At 48.6% G+C, this 18265-nt stretch overlaps 6 protein-coding genes across 6 annotated transcripts; 3 read left to right on the plus strand and 3 right to left on the minus strand.

The window, feature by feature from the left end:
- Positions 1 to 119: 119 nt before the first annotated feature.
- On the plus strand, positions 120 to 2329 carry PMZ80_000722 (uncharacterized protein; the record flags this gene model as incomplete). The annotated part of the gene is made up of 3 exons (XM_064869172.1): positions 120 to 257; positions 307 to 400; positions 450 to 2329. 3 exons carry the CDS (start codon positions 120 to 122, stop codon positions 2327 to 2329), a joined length of 2112 nt encoding a protein of 703 aa, XP_064734669.1.
- Positions 2330 to 2518: 189 nt separating this feature from the next.
- PMZ80_000723 (uncharacterized protein) lies at positions 2519 to 3778 on the minus strand (the record flags this gene model as incomplete). Its single annotated transcript, XM_064869173.1, has 1 exon — positions 2519 to 3778. One exon carries the CDS (start codon positions 3776 to 3778, stop codon positions 2519 to 2521), a length of 1260 nt encoding a protein of 419 aa, XP_064734670.1.
- A 251-nt stretch (positions 3779 to 4029) lies between these two features.
- Positions 4030 to 6047, plus strand: PMZ80_000724 (uncharacterized protein; the record flags this gene model as incomplete). Its single annotated transcript, XM_064869174.1, has 5 exons — positions 4030 to 4069; positions 4133 to 4279; positions 4333 to 4591; positions 4639 to 5948; positions 6022 to 6047. The coding sequence occupies 5 exons, from the start codon at positions 4030 to 4032 to the stop codon at positions 6045 to 6047; spliced, it is 1782 nt and encodes a 593-aa protein (XP_064734671.1).
- Positions 6048 to 6090: 43 nt separating this feature from the next.
- On the minus strand, positions 6091 to 7554 carry PMZ80_000725 (uncharacterized protein; the record flags this gene model as incomplete). The annotated part of the gene is made up of 1 exon (XM_064869175.1): positions 6091 to 7554. The coding sequence occupies one exon, from the start codon at positions 7552 to 7554 to the stop codon at positions 6091 to 6093; it is 1464 nt and encodes a 487-aa protein (XP_064734672.1).
- Positions 7555 to 11304: 3750 nt separating this feature from the next.
- On the plus strand, positions 11305 to 14103 carry PMZ80_000726 (uncharacterized protein; the record flags this gene model as incomplete). The annotated part of the gene is made up of 1 exon (XM_064869176.1): positions 11305 to 14103. The coding sequence occupies one exon, from the start codon at positions 11305 to 11307 to the stop codon at positions 14101 to 14103; it is 2799 nt and encodes a 932-aa protein (XP_064734673.1).
- Positions 14104 to 14766: 663 nt separating this feature from the next.
- Positions 14767 to 17933, minus strand: PMZ80_000727 (uncharacterized protein; the record flags this gene model as incomplete). The annotated part of the gene is made up of 2 exons (XM_064869177.1): positions 14767 to 17442; positions 17883 to 17933. 2 exons carry the CDS (start codon positions 17931 to 17933, stop codon positions 14767 to 14769), a joined length of 2727 nt encoding a protein of 908 aa, XP_064734674.1.
- Positions 17934 to 18265: the final 332 nt, after the last annotated feature.

Raw genomic sequence — 18265 nt, forward strand, 5'->3', positions numbered from 1 at the left:
AGCGTACAACACCAGACACGTGTGTGACATGCGACTGATGTGCGAGCATGACCAGTCACCTCGCTGGCTTGATCCCTAACATGTGCTGACGGCTTCGGCTAGTACGAGCACTCATTAACATGGAGGGCAATAGCAAGCTTACGCCCCCTGCCTCGGCAACCCCAACAGACTCGAAGCCAGAGAGCCCACAGGCTAACGATCATATCGCGCACCAAGCGCCTTCCAAATTACCACCATGCGATCAGTGCCGGCGGAGAGTGAGACCACCACTCTCGCGGTGGATTACAGGCAGCTGATCATGTGCAGAAAGTCAAATGCCAGCAAAGCAATCAAGGCTCTTGCGATCGATGTCTACAATCCTCCCTGACCTGCACGCGCGAGATACAGAGGAAGAAAAGAGGTAAAGATACACAAGAAGCAAGAGGACAAACATTGACCGTGGAACATAGGCCCGAAAAAAGGTTCGGGGTCTGTCATAGCAAAACTGCGCGGTGAGAGCGAGCATGGGCGTGTGCAGGAAACCGGCCTACCACCTTTCAATCTGCAGTCCCTCGATATGCAGCTACCCGGCTCGCGCCAGCGGACGTACACCAACGGCAGTGTCAATTCATCACCTCTCGGTTCGCCTATAGCCTCTCAATACTCCGATTATGGCCCAACCACCGATCCTCTTAACATGCCACGTTCTGTGCCCCTCGGCTTTGGCGACGAGATCAGTACACTAAGTAATGGCGGTTTTTCGTATGCTGGAATTCAACTTCCCTCAGCATGGCAGATTGCCGATGATCAGCCTCTGTTACAATATCCTGCTCAGACATCCGCAGATGGTTACCTCTCAGTCAACGACCTTGCTCATCAAATCTTTCAGGAACCTACCGCAATGACTGATAGTGCACCATATCCACAGCCCAGTGTGACGAGTGCAGCTATCGGCAGGCCAAACTCTATCGACGCCATATTGACTGGCTCAGCCCCCGCCACGGTACCTTCTGAAGCGGTCTCAAATGCAAGCTCTCCTCGTCCTGCGCATGGGCCTAAATACCTATACCGCTCAAATTCAGGTCAATCACAGGTCGAACCCCGCTTAATGGCGCTTGCTTCTGAGATTGGCGTCTCTGCCCAGTTGCTGTCCCAATGCGTCAAGCAGTGGTTCCGGCACATTTATCCCATACACCCTATCTTGCATGAGGCAACGTTTATGAAAATGCTGAACAAGGCGGAAGAGCTTTCGATACAAGACAAGATATTGGTCTTGTCGCTCTGTGCGGTGACAGTCACGCATGCCGCACCACCGTCTGACTTGACCTTACAGAATAAGCAGGATCTAGGAAGAGAGCTTTTAAGACAATGCTTGCATCTGAGACACACCTACGAGTGGATTGAAACAGCAACACTCACCACGATTGTTTCCTCGTTTTGCCTATGTATTACATATTTTGAGATCAAGCAAGTGCGCTCTCACCACTTCTTTCTGCGTGAAGCGATCGGGTTTGCACGAGAAATGCATGCAGATACTGCGAGACTGACCGAGGACCCGATCGAACTTATCTGTCGAAGACGCATGCTTGCACTGCTGTTCATCACCGAACGAGGTTGCGCTATCTTACGGAATAAACCGATCTCGATGATGCGACTGCCTCATATCCCAAAACACTACTTCGACGAGCACGATGAGGTCGTGCTGGCCGGCTTCACTTCTCTTTGCAATCTCTTCTCGACGCTTGACGAAAAATTTGTTCAATTATGGTACGCCAATGATCCAGAAGAAGTGCTTGAAACTAGCCCGATAGAGAACGTGGCAGCTATTCAGCACGAGTTGAATAAGCTATCTTTTGCAAATGTAAGAATGACGGACATTCAGAAAGCAGATGTGTTGATCACACAACAATGGCTGAGACTCATATTTTGGCAAGCCTCGATGCGGCAAGGACTCATATCAAGCACCGCTACAGACGAGGTATTCTTCTACAACTATCCTATCGTGATTGCTCGAGATTTATGTCAGGTTATGCGCGGTATGGAGTATGCTGCAATTCTTGTCCATGGTCTAGGTATTTTCGAGAAGGTCTTCGAGGTAAGCGTCCATTCTTTGTATCACCAATGCTTGTTTACTGACCGATTGTCGATCTCGTACACTCTGATGGACGCTTTGACACTGGTGAAAGTCGACTGGGCTACCAGCAACGACCTCCGATATTTGTTTGGGTGTCTTTCAGCCAGTCCGAACAGCCACAGCACCTATGTCAAAGTGCTGGAGAACAAGATCAACCTTGAAAAGAGCGGGGCACGCAACCCTGCCAATCCAACGGGTGAGACATTCGGTAGGTAATACACAGTCAACACAGCAAAAATGCGCTTTCGACAGCGCAAATTGGGGTTTGATTTGCGTCGCTCCATTTTCAACGACAGGGCCACGAAACGCAGCAGTTAAAATTTGTACACTCCTGCCGAGGCACAAAGAGAAGACATTAGCATAGAAGAGCGCATCGTTGTCACTGGCTACTAGCCGCTCGCGCCACTACCCCGAACCACTCCTCCCGATGCTCGCCTCAGATATCCCACTGGTCCCCCTGAAACAACCTGCAGCTTCCTCAAAGAGGCCAGTGCCATTCATATATTCGATTATGGCCTTGATGTTACTTCTGGTGTCCTTCAGATCAGCCATATCACTTGTTTCGTGTGGTTCCGCAAACGCGAAGTTGAATATTCGTCTTTCGGATGCTCCGTCTAGCAGCTGGTATACCTGTTCCATCACCAATTCTCGACGATCTTCCCGTTCGGCATCCTCTTCGATATTAATGGGTGCTGATTGACTCTGCAGTGGCCATTGCATCACGGAAAGAGATTTTGGACGACGCTTTCGGTATTCAGGAGACTGGTGGCCATCGTCCTGAGCATCGGGGATTGGATCACTTGCCATGAGTGTCCTTTTTGTCACCTTGACTGGCCACATCACCACCGATCTGACAGGAGAAGCCTTGTCCATAACCCACTGGGCTGGAGATCGCGGCTCTTTCGAAAGATTGGTCGGACTACTAGGTTCTGCGCGCTGTGGCCCAATACTCGCCAAAAACTCGATGGACGCATCCGACTGATATGAAGCCATGATTTCTTCCACCGCTGTGACAACCATACCATGCACATGAGGAATTCGAGCCTCGAAGCCTGTCATTTGACCGTTCGCAATAGGCTGCCAATCATGGACGCTGTGAGTAACCGAAGCTGCCAAGACCCGAGGAATGCGATTCGGCTTTGCACTTAGGGGCATTGACTTCCTCCGGGCTGCGTCAACCTGCGCTTGCAAGCCGTGGAATACCTGGGTGGTTGCTTTGCCACTATTTTGTCGTTGGCTTCGTACCACAAACACATGCTGGCAGGCTTGATGCTTGGCAGTTGCCGGAATTTCCATGGTGTCCGACCATCCTTCTTCGTCGATAAGCAGCTCCATGAAGTCACGGACGTCGTCTTCCTCAATTACTCTGGAGTGCGACATCCTTCGCGTCGATTGTCTTTCCTCCACAAACTCTGCTAGGTCCATATAGATCTGCTTGCATTTGCCAATGTCGAGGCAGTACCTGCCGAGTAGGACAGCGACGAATGCCCCAATGCCAGTGCCGCAAATCACATCGAACAGTTCACATGGCCGAGCGTATTGTGTCACCGCAATTCTGCTACATAGCTCATCGATGACGCTGATGATGCCAAGACCGTGCAAGCCATCGCCATGGAGAGCGAGCACTTTTAGTCCCGCAACGGTAGAGTTCACGCGACTCCGCATGGTGTCCGAACTTGTGAGCAGCAGCAGAGAAGAGGGCAACGTCCGCTGCGCAATGTTCAAAGGTGGTGTTACAATCTGCGTCTTTGTCTCATCATCGCCGAAATCACTCGTAACGCTTGGACCACTTTCCTGCTGCGGTTGCAACAAAGAGCAAATGCATCGAAGGCTGCCATGGTCATTACGGCGCTTGGGAAATGGTTTCACACACCCTCGATACCCGGGATGCCATATCCTACGTTTGACGACAAGCAATGGTGGCCGGCGGTAAGCAGACTCGTGTACTCTCACTGGGTAAGCACATATAGCGAGGACTGCATGCAGCAATCAATTCACATGCTAACCATTCCACTGCAGATGGTGGAGGAGTTCGCGGGTTGTCTTCCTTGGTGATACTGGAAAGCCTGCTCGATCTTGTCAAACAACAACTCGCGCTATCCGGTAGCGTTGGAAGCGATGAAGAGCTCTTACCATCCGAGCTCTTCGACCACATTGTTGGTACAAGTACGGGAGGCTTAGTAGAGCTTCCATACTGATGTACACTTGCTTACGTCCAGCCAGATTGATTGCTGTCATGCTCGTGAAGCTTAACATGAGGACCAGCGAGTGTATAAGTGCCTACAAAGAGCTGTTACCGCGAATATTCGGTCGACGGCGGTTTGGCTCTTGTATCGGCGGGCTTGGCGTCCCGCAGTACTCGGAAGAGACCTTCCGGAAATGCATACAAGGAACCCTCGATAAATACGGGAAACGGGTATCTGGCGAAGCGCTTAGGTTTATGGAAGAGGCCAATGTTGGTAACAACAAGAGTTATTGGTAGATATTGCTGCCTGAAACTGCGATTACCCTGCTAACTGCGATAGTACGGTTGTCTGTCGCGAGCTATATCCATCAGGAAGACGTATGAATCAACCAGCTTTTATCTGCAGCCACTATTGCAGATCGACGCAGCAGGAATCCGGCAAATACATACCCTATGAGCTCTGGCAGACATGTCGCGCGACGACCGCAGCTCCAACCTTTTTTTCTCGCATCATTATTCATGGTCGGATCTTCATTGACGGCGCCTTCGGAAACACGAACAACCCGACTCGCAAAGCGCATTTTCACTTCCTCGAGAAGGTATCAGGATACAAAGAGCATGATGTGATATGGATGAATATTGGTACCGGTTCACCCCAACCTCATCGTGATGCGCTCAGCAATAGATCCATACATGCTTCAGCGGCCACATCACCTACCACCTACAAACGGTCATGGAAAGATCGACTCATCCCAAAACTTATCCTCGAGGCCAAAAATTTGCTTCGCGATCTCGAAGCCATTGCCACAGATTCGGATCGGGTCGAAGAAGAGATGGAAGACATCATCAACACTAAGTCGAACAGCCAGCATATCAGCTTCGCTCGAGTAAGCGCCAACAACGGTGTTGCAGAAATTCAGCTCGATGACTGGCGTAGTCTAGGTAAGATTGAACAGCTGACTCGAACATACCTCCAAAGACCTCAGGTCCAAGCAAAGCTACGGAGGATGGCAGAGCAGCTTGCAGAGGAGACATTGCGCAGACGGCGCCTGCAACCGAAGAAGGACGTGGGGACAGTCGACCGCCCGCAATCACTGATTGTGCCGCCGTTTTTGCGAACAGGTGACGATATATCCCCTCTTCCATCGCCGATCATCACACTCTCCCGGCCGAACCGGGCTAGCCAACACACAGCTAGCTTACAGGGGCTCTCGCCGCTCGAACCAAGTCCAGTTTCCCCATTGACCAACACAACCACCAGAACGGGACCAGGCGACACTAACGTAGAACAAGACGGTACCGGAACACAACCCGGTGTCAAAGTTCCGTCTCCTCGGGCTATGATCTCACCTTCACGCAGTCACCGCCAATCACAATCAGAGTCCAGCATCCTCAACGACCCGAACATCTCTCCAATCCTCAGGGCTAGAGACAGGGCACAATCGAAGTGGACACAGGACCTTCTGGCCAGCGTCTGTGGTCTGCCTGGCATGAGTGTGCCGAACGATGCGAACGAGGCGAGGTTCTCGAACATGGAGTGGACGGGTTACGGAAGAGCTGAAGAAGAGGGTCAGAGGTCGTGGATGAGAAGTGGAAGAGACGGACGACTGTATTTTGAAAGACCCGAGGAGTTTGCTACCATGTGCGAAGGTACGGTTCAAAGTCCTCACGCAAGTCACAGCTTGACCAGGCTTTGCAAAATCTGTGCTCTACAAACCTGCAGAGCTCTTACGACACAAGATGTCATAACGCTCAAACACAGTTGTATCGTCGCACACGGACATTGTTCAACCTATACCCCTGGTTCTGGTGGGTACACAATTATCTTCTCCAGATCTGCTCCCTTAGTGCCGTTACCATTGGACAGGCCGCCCACCGTGATCGTGTTAGCATCTCCTTCATTCAGACTCAAAAGTAACGGCGTTGACAGAATAACACCCTTGTGGGTATCGCGCTCATACAACGTGTGCACCTCCTCCTCATTTCCATTGACCACAACACTGCTAATGCGACGGAGTACCCACGTGCCATTGATGCGGTCTGGCGTGCCCCCTGGCTGATCCCCAAAGCCCATATCATCCGTATTCTGGTAGTAGAACGACACCCACTGTGGTCTACCTGCGCCCTTAACGCCAGCAAATGTCACTGTATTATCGTTCCCCTCAATACCTGTCACAATCGTGCCATAATCAGCAAAATTCGCCTCTTGCTTGAATGCATCTCCGCTGACAGTTGCATCTTTGCCGTAGTAAGCTGTACCCTCGATTGGACTGACGATTCCAGTCGTGACATTCAGATCGTAGACATCGTGCCACTCGAGCTCAAGCGTCTTCTTCTCTTCGTTGATGCGCATCGGCAGCCAGATGTATCTACTCTCCCATAGAGAACGCTGGTCCCACTGGTCTCCCATGTAGAGGTATGTTGTCGTCTCGGTGCCCTCGATCCTCAATGAGAAGCCGGACTGAGAGTTGAAAGTGCGAGTATTTGGCGGCGCTACCATGAATGGTTGGGACCATGGGCCACTCAGGCTATCAGCGCGGAACGCAACGACGTTGTTCGGCCTGTAGCCCGTCTTATGACTCATTAGCGCGAAGTAGCTCTGCTTTGTCTGGATGATAGTTGGTGCTTCGAGATCGAATTTGTCCCAGCGGTGGGTCACTACGTCGAGCTCCGTGATGTCGTCGTTGAAGGCTGTAAGATAGATATCGCGTGCGTCGACGCGGTCGCCGTTCGAGTAGAGGGCGTAGGTTTTGCCGTCTTTGTAGTCGGTGAGCATGCCGAAGTCTTGCGACCAGTTTCCTAGGGGTGCTGTTGCGGAGACGAATTCGTAGGGTCCGCCGATGGTGTCTGAAGTTGCGAGGCCTTGTAGAAGCAGACTGTATTTTGAGTCGTCGGCGTGCCACCACATGTGGTACTTGCCAGTCGCCTCGCTGTAGACAACCTTCGGCCGTTGGATTACGGCTTCGGGCGAAATATATTCGTGGTTTTCGATGGGCTCAAGGGCTAGACCGTGGTGCTGCCATGTTACTAGGTCCTCGGAGCTGTAGACTGATATTCCACCGCCTTCGACTTGGCCTTCTGCTTTGTATTCGCCGAACCACCAGAATAAGCCGGTGTCCTCTTCAATGGTCACGCAGCCGGCATGCGCATTTGCGATTTGTCCATCTGTGTCGGTCCACCGAGCGCCCGGGACTATCCACCGTGCAAGAGCCGTTGTACAGAGCGAGGACAACAAGGCAAGCTGTAGAGTGAGCATTCTCGGTGACGAACGGGATCCTAAACTGATCGGTGCAGGAGAGTTTAGCTTCCGCTGACCAGTGAGACCTCATATATGAATATCCTGGATATCAGCACGAGACATCCTAGAGTGCTCTACGTACACCAAATCCAGCTTGGGATCAGGTTCCTGGCCTTGGCCAGTGTGGCAACCGAAGAGCTGGTGGCACAAAGCACATCCTTGGCTTTGTAGAGCCTTCGGTCATTGCTTGCCCGGCGGGACGATTGTGAAGTGAGATGAAGCGAGACCTCGCACGTGGATTGGTCGTCATGGCGGGTAAGCAGCAACTGCCATCATACCATCACTGCAGGTACGCCAATTACGAGTCATGAGACCTGGAGATGTTAAGGAAGCTCGAACCCACTTCTCCATGAAAACCCCAGATCTCCGGAGGGAGGACAACTAACACGTAGCATGATCTGCAGTCGGATGTCTTTGTTCTCGGGCCAAAGCTCTCCGGATCAACCATGATAGCCTGCCGACGTGCTTTCAAACATATGCTAAGCTGAAGATCACTGCAGGGTGGAGGACTGGGGGAGGGGTAGCTATTACTGTGGAAGTGTCGGTAAGTCACAACCCAGTGGAGTTTCGTAGATATTACCAACCAATGATATAGTTGAGCTGCCCTTCCCCATCTGCAGTGCGTCGGCTAATAGTAGTTCATAAAATACAACTCCTTTCATACATCTCAGGTACAAGATATGAAAACACCTTCAGATACAGTCTATATAAGGCTGCCGAGATACCTATATATATTTAACTAAGTTTTTTTATCTTATAATCAGTATATACTCTATTAAAGGTAAGCCCTTATAGCTTAGTTAGTATATAACTTATATACTAATATTTACTTTAGTTAACTAACTAAAGATATTAGTTCGATTCTCGTTTAAGTAAGTTATTTTCTACTTAAATTCATTATACGTTTACTAACCAGTTCACTAGGACTTAATTTCACTTATTATAAGCCGTTTAATCTCGCTTAATTCCGCCTTATTCGGCTCGGCCACAGTACCAGATCAAAGGGAAGGGGGGTTAGAGTATAGTTAAAGTGCTCATAATTTACGAGTAAGTTTTATTTCTTTTTTTTACTCGGCTTAAGGTTAAACGATATATAACGCTATTTAATTTAGTCCTTAATTTCCCCTACTTAATAGCTTAATTAATAAATACTATTAGTCCTTTTTACTACGAATAATAATACTTATTAAATTTATTTTAACCGTCGATCTACTTAATAAGCGTAGTAACCCGCGATAGTTTTTCTAGCTAGTAGTATATAAATTCGCGGTAATCGCTACTATTAATAATATCTATAATACCGTTAATTACTTTAATTTTTGTTTCTTTAAACGCGAAAAAGCTAAGGTTAAGCTCTATAATTTAATTCTTAATATACCCTTAGTACGATTTAATTATATTAAAATTTAGGGACTAAGAGGGATAGAATTTATAGTATATAATACCAGCTCGTTCTCTAGGGTCTAGTAAATTTTAAATAGGTTTATAAATAGATACTCTATCTTTAACGAGTACTACTTTTAGTTAATAAGATTACTTCGCCGCTTATTCCTATACGCGCTGAATATACGGAATTAATCTATCTCGTAGTATATAGAATATATAGATATAAGCGTCTATACTACCTACTTTATAGCTATACTTATAGTTCTTAACGCTTTAGATCTACTTTACTAAGCGCTTCTTAAATCTATAGCGTAGTTCCTTATAGTATTTAAGCTACTACTCGTTCTACTAGAGTCGATTTATTATATTCTTATAAACGAATATAGCTTTCTAGAAGTTCGAATTATATATAGCGTTATAAATATAAGTTACTATATTAAGGTAATATTAAGTATTTAGCTTTATAATATATTACTTATCGGGCTCTTACTAAAGTTATAGCCCTAGAATATTCTTAGAATAAACTTAGAATATATCGATTTTAAATCGAGATAGAACCGAAACGAAACCGGAACCAAATCGATTTAAAATCGATTTCGCGATTTCGTTACCTGTTTCGAGCTGTCCCGGTATAGGAATAATTTATTAAAATTATATTTTATTCTTCTAAGTCCTCTACTTATACTAGGGTAGTAATAGATAGTATTTTATTATATATAAAATCTTAAGAAAAATCGTTTAAAATAAAGAAAAGTTATAACTTATATACTTATTAAAGAGTTAGAGAGGTTTTTAATTTAAGATTTAGCTTCCGTTAGTTTCCGAGGCTAAGACAAGATAAGACGGTTCCGGTATATCCCGCGAAATCGATTTGAAACCGGTATATTCTCTAAGAAAAGTCGTTCCGGTTTAAAATCGATTTCGTTTCGATTTCGTTTCGCTTCGTTTTGCTAAAATCGATATATTCCGAAGCTATACCTAGTTTCTAACTTTAGCGAGGGCCTGATAAGTATTTAGTCGTATTTTATTCTTTCTTCGTTTCTTCTTTATATATATAGTATAAAAGCCCTTTACTAGTTCTATTATCTTTTATAATTAGCGGCTTAATTATAGTTTATAGTATTAGCGTAAAGCTTTTTAAAATCCTTATAATTAGTGTATTTATACGCGTTAATTTATATAGTAGCTAAGTAGCTAATCTTTTACTTACGGTATTAAGGCGTACCGAAGCGAAGTAGTGATTTATTAGTAAATATAAATATCGTTTCGTTCTTTAGCTCCGTATATAGATATTAAGTATACTACTTTTAGAGGTCCTAAATATTAGCTGTAACTAACGGCTCAATTAACTCGACTATAAGTAATCGAAAAGGGATAATCTAAATCCTTATAGTCTTTTACGATATTAGCTAACGTTTAACGGCTTACTTAAAAGTAGAAGTATTCCTAGGCGACCTTTTAATACGTTTCCTAATAGCGAGTAAGAAAGGTATCTCGTAGTTATATAGAGGTAGGTATACTATTAAGAATAAACGGCTTCCGTCCTAAACGCTCTATATTACCTATATACGATAGAATATCGTCTAGCTAATTTAAATTAGTATAGCGTGCTTTTATATATTTCTAAATCCCTTTATAAGTATTTAGATTAACCCCTACCCTCTAACTAATCTAGGGCTATTTAAAACCGTCTTACTTGTAGGTAACGATTTAAACGCGCTTTTTATACGAGATTTCGTATCGTTCAGTCTTTTTATAACCTCTCAAAGGCATTGTAAATAGTTCGGTCTTAAGATAAATCAAGGACTTTCTTAATAGTGGTAGATGCACCTAAAAAGATGTCCTCAATTCCATTGGCTGGCCAAGACCTTTAGCGCTGGGTTGTGACTTACCGACACTTCCACAGTACTAGCGGCTTGGCGCTCATGTAGAATAGCGGACTCCGGTATCTCATCTTATCCATCAATTTGCCCTTCACTTTACCATTTCGCTGTTGGACAGAGCATCCTATCGCCCTCCATCGACCAATCGACCACGAAATGGGCAGGTCGGCTTCGGATGAGCTATGGACGAAGCCACGCCGGCCTCTGCCCTAGATCGGCAGAAGCGCATAATAGCCAGCATGACAGCGACAAACAAGCTATCCCATGGGCTACAGATGTCATATGCCATGATTTATGACAAGGCCGAAATGCCCGACCATACTTAAGATGATCGCTGAGGCCTCGACAGGGACATGAGTCCGGAAGAATAGAATAACATTTCTTCGCCCATCGTTCCTACGACCGGTTCATAACCATCTAGCGCTGCATCAGCTCAATCATGAATGTATGGTTCTTGCTTTGGTACCTGGCGTCGGCCATCTTGAGCCTAGTCGGCGCACAGCATGACACAAATGACAACTCACATGCCGACACCGTAAGCGTCAGATGGCTAGGGGGTACACCTGCGTACCACACGGGCACGACCTTTGGGCTTCCTTGGGCACGCGGCAGATACCAAGCTGGTCAAGTCCGATTCGGTGCTTCCGCAAATGGCAGCGACATTCCACTTCAGTCATGGGTAACAGCCTATTGGCCGGACGCGTCGGTGAAATGGACTGGTCATGCCATTGCTGGACCAGACAACACGTACGAGGAGTACGCGATCGCAGCGCACACTGGAAGCAACGCATCTACAGCAGAGAGCGAGCCTGGTCTGATGATAACAGAGTCTGAAACTTCCGTCGGGATCGATACTGGCGCTCTCAACGTGACATTTGCGAAAACTGGAACTGTACTCATTAGCGATATTGAGACGGCAAGCGGCAAGACGGTTGGACAAAACGGACGGTTACTTTTACGATCACAATCTGCATTTTCGGAGCTTGAGGGCGACACAGATCAGGCGTCTATCGACCACTTCAACTTTGAGAGTTCCATCGACAACATCACTGTCTCGCAAGAGAACTCAGTTCGAGCTTTGGTGACTATACGAGGTCGACACGAACTTGCAAGCTCATCGTCGGGGAGTGTCGGCCACGACCCGTGGCTACCATTCATATTACGCTGTTACGTTTACGCGCACTCAGAAGCCCTCCGACTTGTTCACACCATCGTTTACGACGGGCAACCAGACCAAAACTTCATCACAGGAATCGGGCTGCGTTTCGATGTCCCTCTGCAAGGGGAAGAGCTGTACGACCGCCACGTACGACTGGCTGGCATTGATGGTGGGATGCTCAGTGAAGCAGTCCAGGGCATTACTGGTCTAAGGAGAGACCCTGGAGAAGAGGTTCGGCAAGCGCAGTTCGAAGGCCGGAAGACTCCTAACATATCGACATGGGACGAAAGGGTGTCCTCGAGGATGCAATGGATTCCTACCTGGAACGACTATCGCTTGAGTCAACTCTCACCGGATGGATTCACATTGAGGAAGCGGACAAAGGCCGGACAAAGCTGGCTTAACATCCCAGGCGGAACTCGTGCTGGAGGTTTAGCATACCTCGGAGGTGCGACCACGGGAGGTCTTGCTATTGGCCTTCGTGACTTCTGGAAGAAATACCCAACAAGCTTGGACGTATCTAATGCAGCCACGGACACCGGTGAGATTACAGTGTGGTTGTATAGCCCAGACGCTCAACCACTGGATCTACGACCTTATCACGATGGGCTTGGGCTAGATGACTTCGAAAAACAGCTTGATGCGCTTGAGATCACCTACGAGGACTACGAGCCGGGATACAACACGCCATACGGGGTTGCTAAAACGAGTGAGATCTTCATCTACGGCTTTGACTCTACACCTTCGGCGGATACCTTGGCGGCAATAACCAACCACACTAATGAGCCGCCAGTCTTGGTTGCCACTCCTGAGCATATCTCTCAGTCCGGTGCCATTGGTACATACTGGCAGCCAAGGATGAGCAACAGCACTAACCCAGCAGCACAAACTATCGAGAAACATCTCGACTTCAATGTCCAATTCTACATCAACCAAGTGGAACAGCGCAGATGGTACGGCTTCTTCGACCACGGCGACATCATGCACACCTACGACGAAGACAGACATACCTGGCGCTACGACATCGGCGGCTACGCATGGGACAACTCAGAGCTGTCTCCCGACTTGTTCTTCTGGCTTCAATTCCTCCGCACTGGTGACTACGACCTGTACCGGTTCTCCGAAGCACTAACTCGACACACCGGCGAGACAGACGTCTACCACCTCGGCAATTTCACAGGTCTCGGAACGCGTCATGGAGTCCAGCACTGGGCTGATAGCGCCAAGCAGGTCCGCATTGCGCAACCTCAGTACCGCAAGGTGTTCTACTATATCTCCGGCGGCGATGAACGAGTCGGAGAACTGCTCGATGAGGCTCTTGGCGCCGAAGAAGCCTTCCTTGCTGTTGACCCGAGACGAAAAGTACGCGATGCCAACATCACATACACGCCTGATCCCGAGGCGATACTTCTCGACACCGGCCTAGACTGGTCTGGTCTCGCAGCTGGATGGCTGATTGAGCTGGAGCGGCAAGGCCCAAGAGCTGAAGAGGCAGAAGCAAAGTTGTTCGCCACGATGCGTGGTATTGCGAACCTGACGAATGGTCTCGTCACCGGTTCCGCGCTATATAACAGCTCAGATGGATCCATCTCACCGCCGCCTAACGACCCAGACAACGAGGGCGTGGTCGAGATGTCACATCTCACAGCTGTATTCGGCCTAGTCGAGGTCATCGCAGAACTGGCAGATCACCTAGGCGACGACTTGCCTCAAGAATTCATGGATGCATGGCTCGACTACTGTGTATATTTCGGAGCCAGCGAGGAAGAACAAGAAGCTCGATATGGTGAGGCCTTCGAGGATATCAGCTTATTCCAGGGTCATTCGCGAGCGACGGCTTATGCCGCGAATCGACTGGGAAATGTTACACTCGCGGCCCGGGCTTGGTATGAGTTCTACGAGATCGATGGGCTGGGTCCAGATGAGATATGGGAAAGCGTGGAGCTGAGTAATAGCAGCGTTCTGACAGCAGTTGACGAGGCAGCTTGGCTCTCTACGAATGATCTTGCTCAGTATGGTCTTGCGGCGATCCAGAATTTGGCTCTGGTGGGTGGTGCTCTCAATGTTACGTATACATAGCCGCTGCTATAGCATGGATAGCGCTGGGGTTGGCGTCACAAAGTCGTAGAGATTCCTCGATAGTATCGAGTGACTGTTGCGTACTATTGCTGAAACGATCTCCACTCTGAGTAGAGCGGCGACAGACCGCGAGGCAGAATCTCACCTCAGCCACATGCACTAATCGGCCACGTGAACAGTATGGGACATGAACGGAATTCGACTAGGTGGTCCACTGCCATCGCCGAATTGTTGAGCCTTGGTCCTGAACCTGTTTTTGGCAGTAAGTCTATTGGCAGATTTCACTCAAACTTGAGGAAGTATATTCATAATCCAGCGCCGTGCACCGGAAGTTCTCATCATTAGTTTCCATGCCCATATCTGTCACCCACTCAATACAGTCATGTATACCAATAACTCCGCGCACACCATGTATATCAAAATTGTCTCATATGCGTTGAATTAACATCATGCTCCAAATCGTCCATGTGTTTCCTTCGTGGCAATCCCTGTATGGGTCCTCACCACTGGTTCACGGATCCTGAACAATTCGTGTTCGCATCTCCTCATCCCTCAATAGTCCTCTTCATCCCAACACCAGTGGTTAGCGCCCATGCCATTCGGCGGGTTAACCTTATGAACCTGCACCGTCACCGTCACAACTTGTTCTGTTTTTGCAGGCTTTCACACATTTTCACTCACCTCATTCGTATTCATGTTTCCGTTCCCGTGCATATTCATATTCATACCCATATTCCTGTTCCCATGCCACCCATTTCCATTGCCAGCAGCTTGACCACCTTGTGTTGCTGTTGACGGCTGCTGCACACCCTGCATGTACCCCATATCCACACTACCCGCACCACTCGGTCCACCACTAGCACCACCAGTGAGAAAATTGAAACTGAATTGATCGTACTCTGCGCCTTCGAAGAGCGGATCCTGGAACATAGTCGGCATGCTGAGATCGAAAAACCCATCGAAGAGGTTATCGAGATCATTGTAGTTGTACATGTCGATGTCGATGTTTTGATTGCCATGGAGCGGGACACTCATTCTTGGGTTGTACATTTGTGGGTGCTGTGCTGCTGCTGAGGACGTGGTAGCCATGTTTGAGTCGAGGTTCGCTGCCGTGCTCAGGTCAGTCGTGGCGGAGTTAGGGTCGAGGTCGTATGTAGCGCAGAAGGGGTCGTGAATTGGATTGATCTCGAAAACGCCGGTGGAGGGGTTGTGGTTAAGTTTCATGGTTTGGTTGTTGAGGGTCATGGTTGGGGTTGTATCTTGCAGCGGCGTTTGTGCTGGTGTATTTGACATGGTTGACATGCGCGTTGTGGCTGATGGCGTACTGACCATGAGGTGATTGCCGTTGGGCGAAAAGGTGCTGTCAGATATATTCGAGCGGGCAGGCGCATGGTCACTGTTGTATCGCGGTCGTTTGTTGGGATTTGAGGTCTGGTTCGTCCTCCGAGAATTTGACGTATGCGAGCCATTGATCCTCAGGTTGGACAGGTCCATGTTATCCCCACTTTGCTTTGGCTTACCCAGTGTCGCTGCTGCTTGCGATAGGACTTGAAGGCCATTCGACTCTCCGCTGCTAGTCCTTGCTAGTGGGGCTCCTGCATTGCTAGGTCCATTGGCCGTACCAGGGCTGGTGTTACCTCTGCTGTTCCTAGCTTTGCCATTGAATGGACCAAATTTGCATGGAGCAACCTCCGCCTCAAGTGCATCACCGACATCATCGGACTTGCTGTTGAACGGACCATATTTGCAAGGAGCCACTTCTGCTTCGAGAGCATCACCAACGTTGAGTTCAGTTGTGGACTTTCGCTGTCCGTCTGCTTGCGCTGGCTGTTGCAAGCTCTTCAGAGCCTTCCTTCCGAGCTTTGCCATTGCATCTGCTGTCCACCAGGTTTTATTGAGACTTTCCAGAATGCCACATCGTGCTGCTAGGTCTGACTGGGTCTTGACAGGATCAGAGTGCGAGTCTCTCAGACCCCGATATGCAACAGTCAAAGACAAAGAGATAGCATATGGCACCAGCGGTAATGGAGGTAGATGTGCAAAACGACCTTCGGCAGTCAATTTCTGTATACGGTCGGCGGATTCTATCCGACGGTTGTAAGATCGACTCATCGGTCCTCCTGCACGGCATGACAAGATGCCTATAATGTTGTAGCAGATTTCTAGCAGGTTGCGCTGAGAAGGGCCTAGTATGTCCATCGAGCAGTTCTCTGTAAGTTTTTCAAAGGATGGAAAATCGTTTTCCCAACCTGCGGTCTCCGGGTCCACACCCGGTCTGTAAAACTCGATAACCTCGTCAAGGAGCTCACCCATCGCAAGCCAGACCGCCATTGTTTGACTTCGAACATTCTGTTCAAGCGATGGCCGCTTGATGTCAATGTCTCGGTCCGCGATCATGAGAGGTCGACCACCTAGACATGCATTAAACTTGTCTAGTGTCCAGAGCGTCCACCACAGCATCGCAGGTTGGTCGTTGGAGCTTCTACCAGGTGTATTGATATGGAGACCTGTGGTTTGTGCGTCATGTATGGCCATAGTAAGATGTAATGATGACTCTTCGATGCCACCAGGCCCGTCGTTGTGCAAGGACATCAGCGTCATGATCTGGACTTTGGTGAATCTGTCAGCTTCAAGGTCTGCCTTCATGGCAGCGTCGAGACCTGTATGTAGAGCACGTGCGAAGGGTATTGCATCCATGAGTGGTCCATCCTCATACAACCTCAAATATGGAATGGCCTCTTGTGTCTTGCAAGTCACAAGACAAATGGCCTGAACCAGGAACACCGAGGCTTCGGCATTGGTGTAATCCTGTAGCAGCTTTTTGCAATCAATGACAGGCAACAACGGATCGATGCATGCAACATATGTCGTGATTAACGCATCCTGTGTTGCCTTGGGTAGGACTCGTAATGCTCCAACTGCTTGCAGGTAATTCTTTTGATGACCGGTCAAGGTTCTCCGGCCTCGTTCGATTTTTGAATACCTTTGGACAGCAGCCTGCTTCTTGAGGCCCGCCTCAGTCTCACCAGAGTTGCCATTTCGAGCAGCAGCTTCTTGCTGTCTTCGATACTGCTCCTGCTCAAGACGTGATTGTTCGACCCACACGCCTATCCTACTATACCTTGGTGAGTCTTTCGACCTCTGAGTCAACTCTGTTAGGACACTTTCGGGGTTCAGGTCGCCCACAAACTTGACCGGCTCTTTGTGACTAAGCTGGGGCAAAACCTTCTCAGCACTGTCCTTCTCGGCTTGCTGGTCTGTGCTTTTGGTGAAAGTGTGAGAACACCTTTTCTTGCGCTTCTGACAGCTTGCGCAGGCCTTTGCTGCTCGTTTGCGGTTCTGTCGGCGTATTAGTAATGCACAGCTAGACGATATACGACCGCTGCGATGGTGTACTCAGGCGAAACTATCCGGTTGTGCAGAGGCATGACAACTTATATGCAGCTTTTGAATGCAGTTCTAGTCTATTGATAACCATCATGAAGACAAAAGTATTGACTTCTTGATGAATTGTCCTCGACTATGTTATGCCGCTGATGTCCGGAAAGAGCGCGCTTTCTGTGAAATCGAGATGATCACTAGAACGCGACTGCCTGCAATACAAACTATGCTCTTTGGCTGGCAGGAGCAGAGAGAGATCCGTCCTCTTTCACCCATTCATGGAGACAACTGGCATAACGCTTCGACGTGCTTCTGTGATGCCGCGTGCCGCTGCAGACCGTGGATAGTCGCGCCTGAGTAGCCCGGATCCTGCTTAATTATTCATATTGATCACTCACCTTGAAATCAGCATTATCCGCCTCGAAGACAAATATCCCCCTTTCTGCCATGTTGTTGCCGGCGCGGGTAGGTTGACACCGGATGGTTGACGTCGGGCAGATTACTAAGAAGAGTTGTCAGGTCGGGAAAGTGAGCAGAAATTACAGTGGGGGCGCCCTCATCAATGCTTTTGGCGGTGCGAGAAGGCGGCAGGGATGGCCGTAGCGCCCTGACACGTTACCTTTCTTTCACCGAGGCCCGACTTCCATTTTGGGCGAGAAATCGCCTCAACTATGAGGACAGAGAGATTATCAAGCCTGTCTTGAGCTTCGCGCAATGCATGGAGGACATTTTTCATCTCTGTTGAGCGGCTTGATTGGTTCTATGCAAATCCTGGTATTCC

Source organism: Knufia obscura (genome assembly GCF_036327395.1).
Source record: "Knufia obscura strain CCFEE 5817 isolate CBS 148926 chromosome Unknown scaffold_1, whole genome shotgun sequence".
In the NCBI taxonomy this organism is placed as follows: domain Eukaryota; kingdom Fungi; phylum Ascomycota; class Eurotiomycetes; order Chaetothyriales; family Trichomeriaceae; genus Knufia; species Knufia obscura.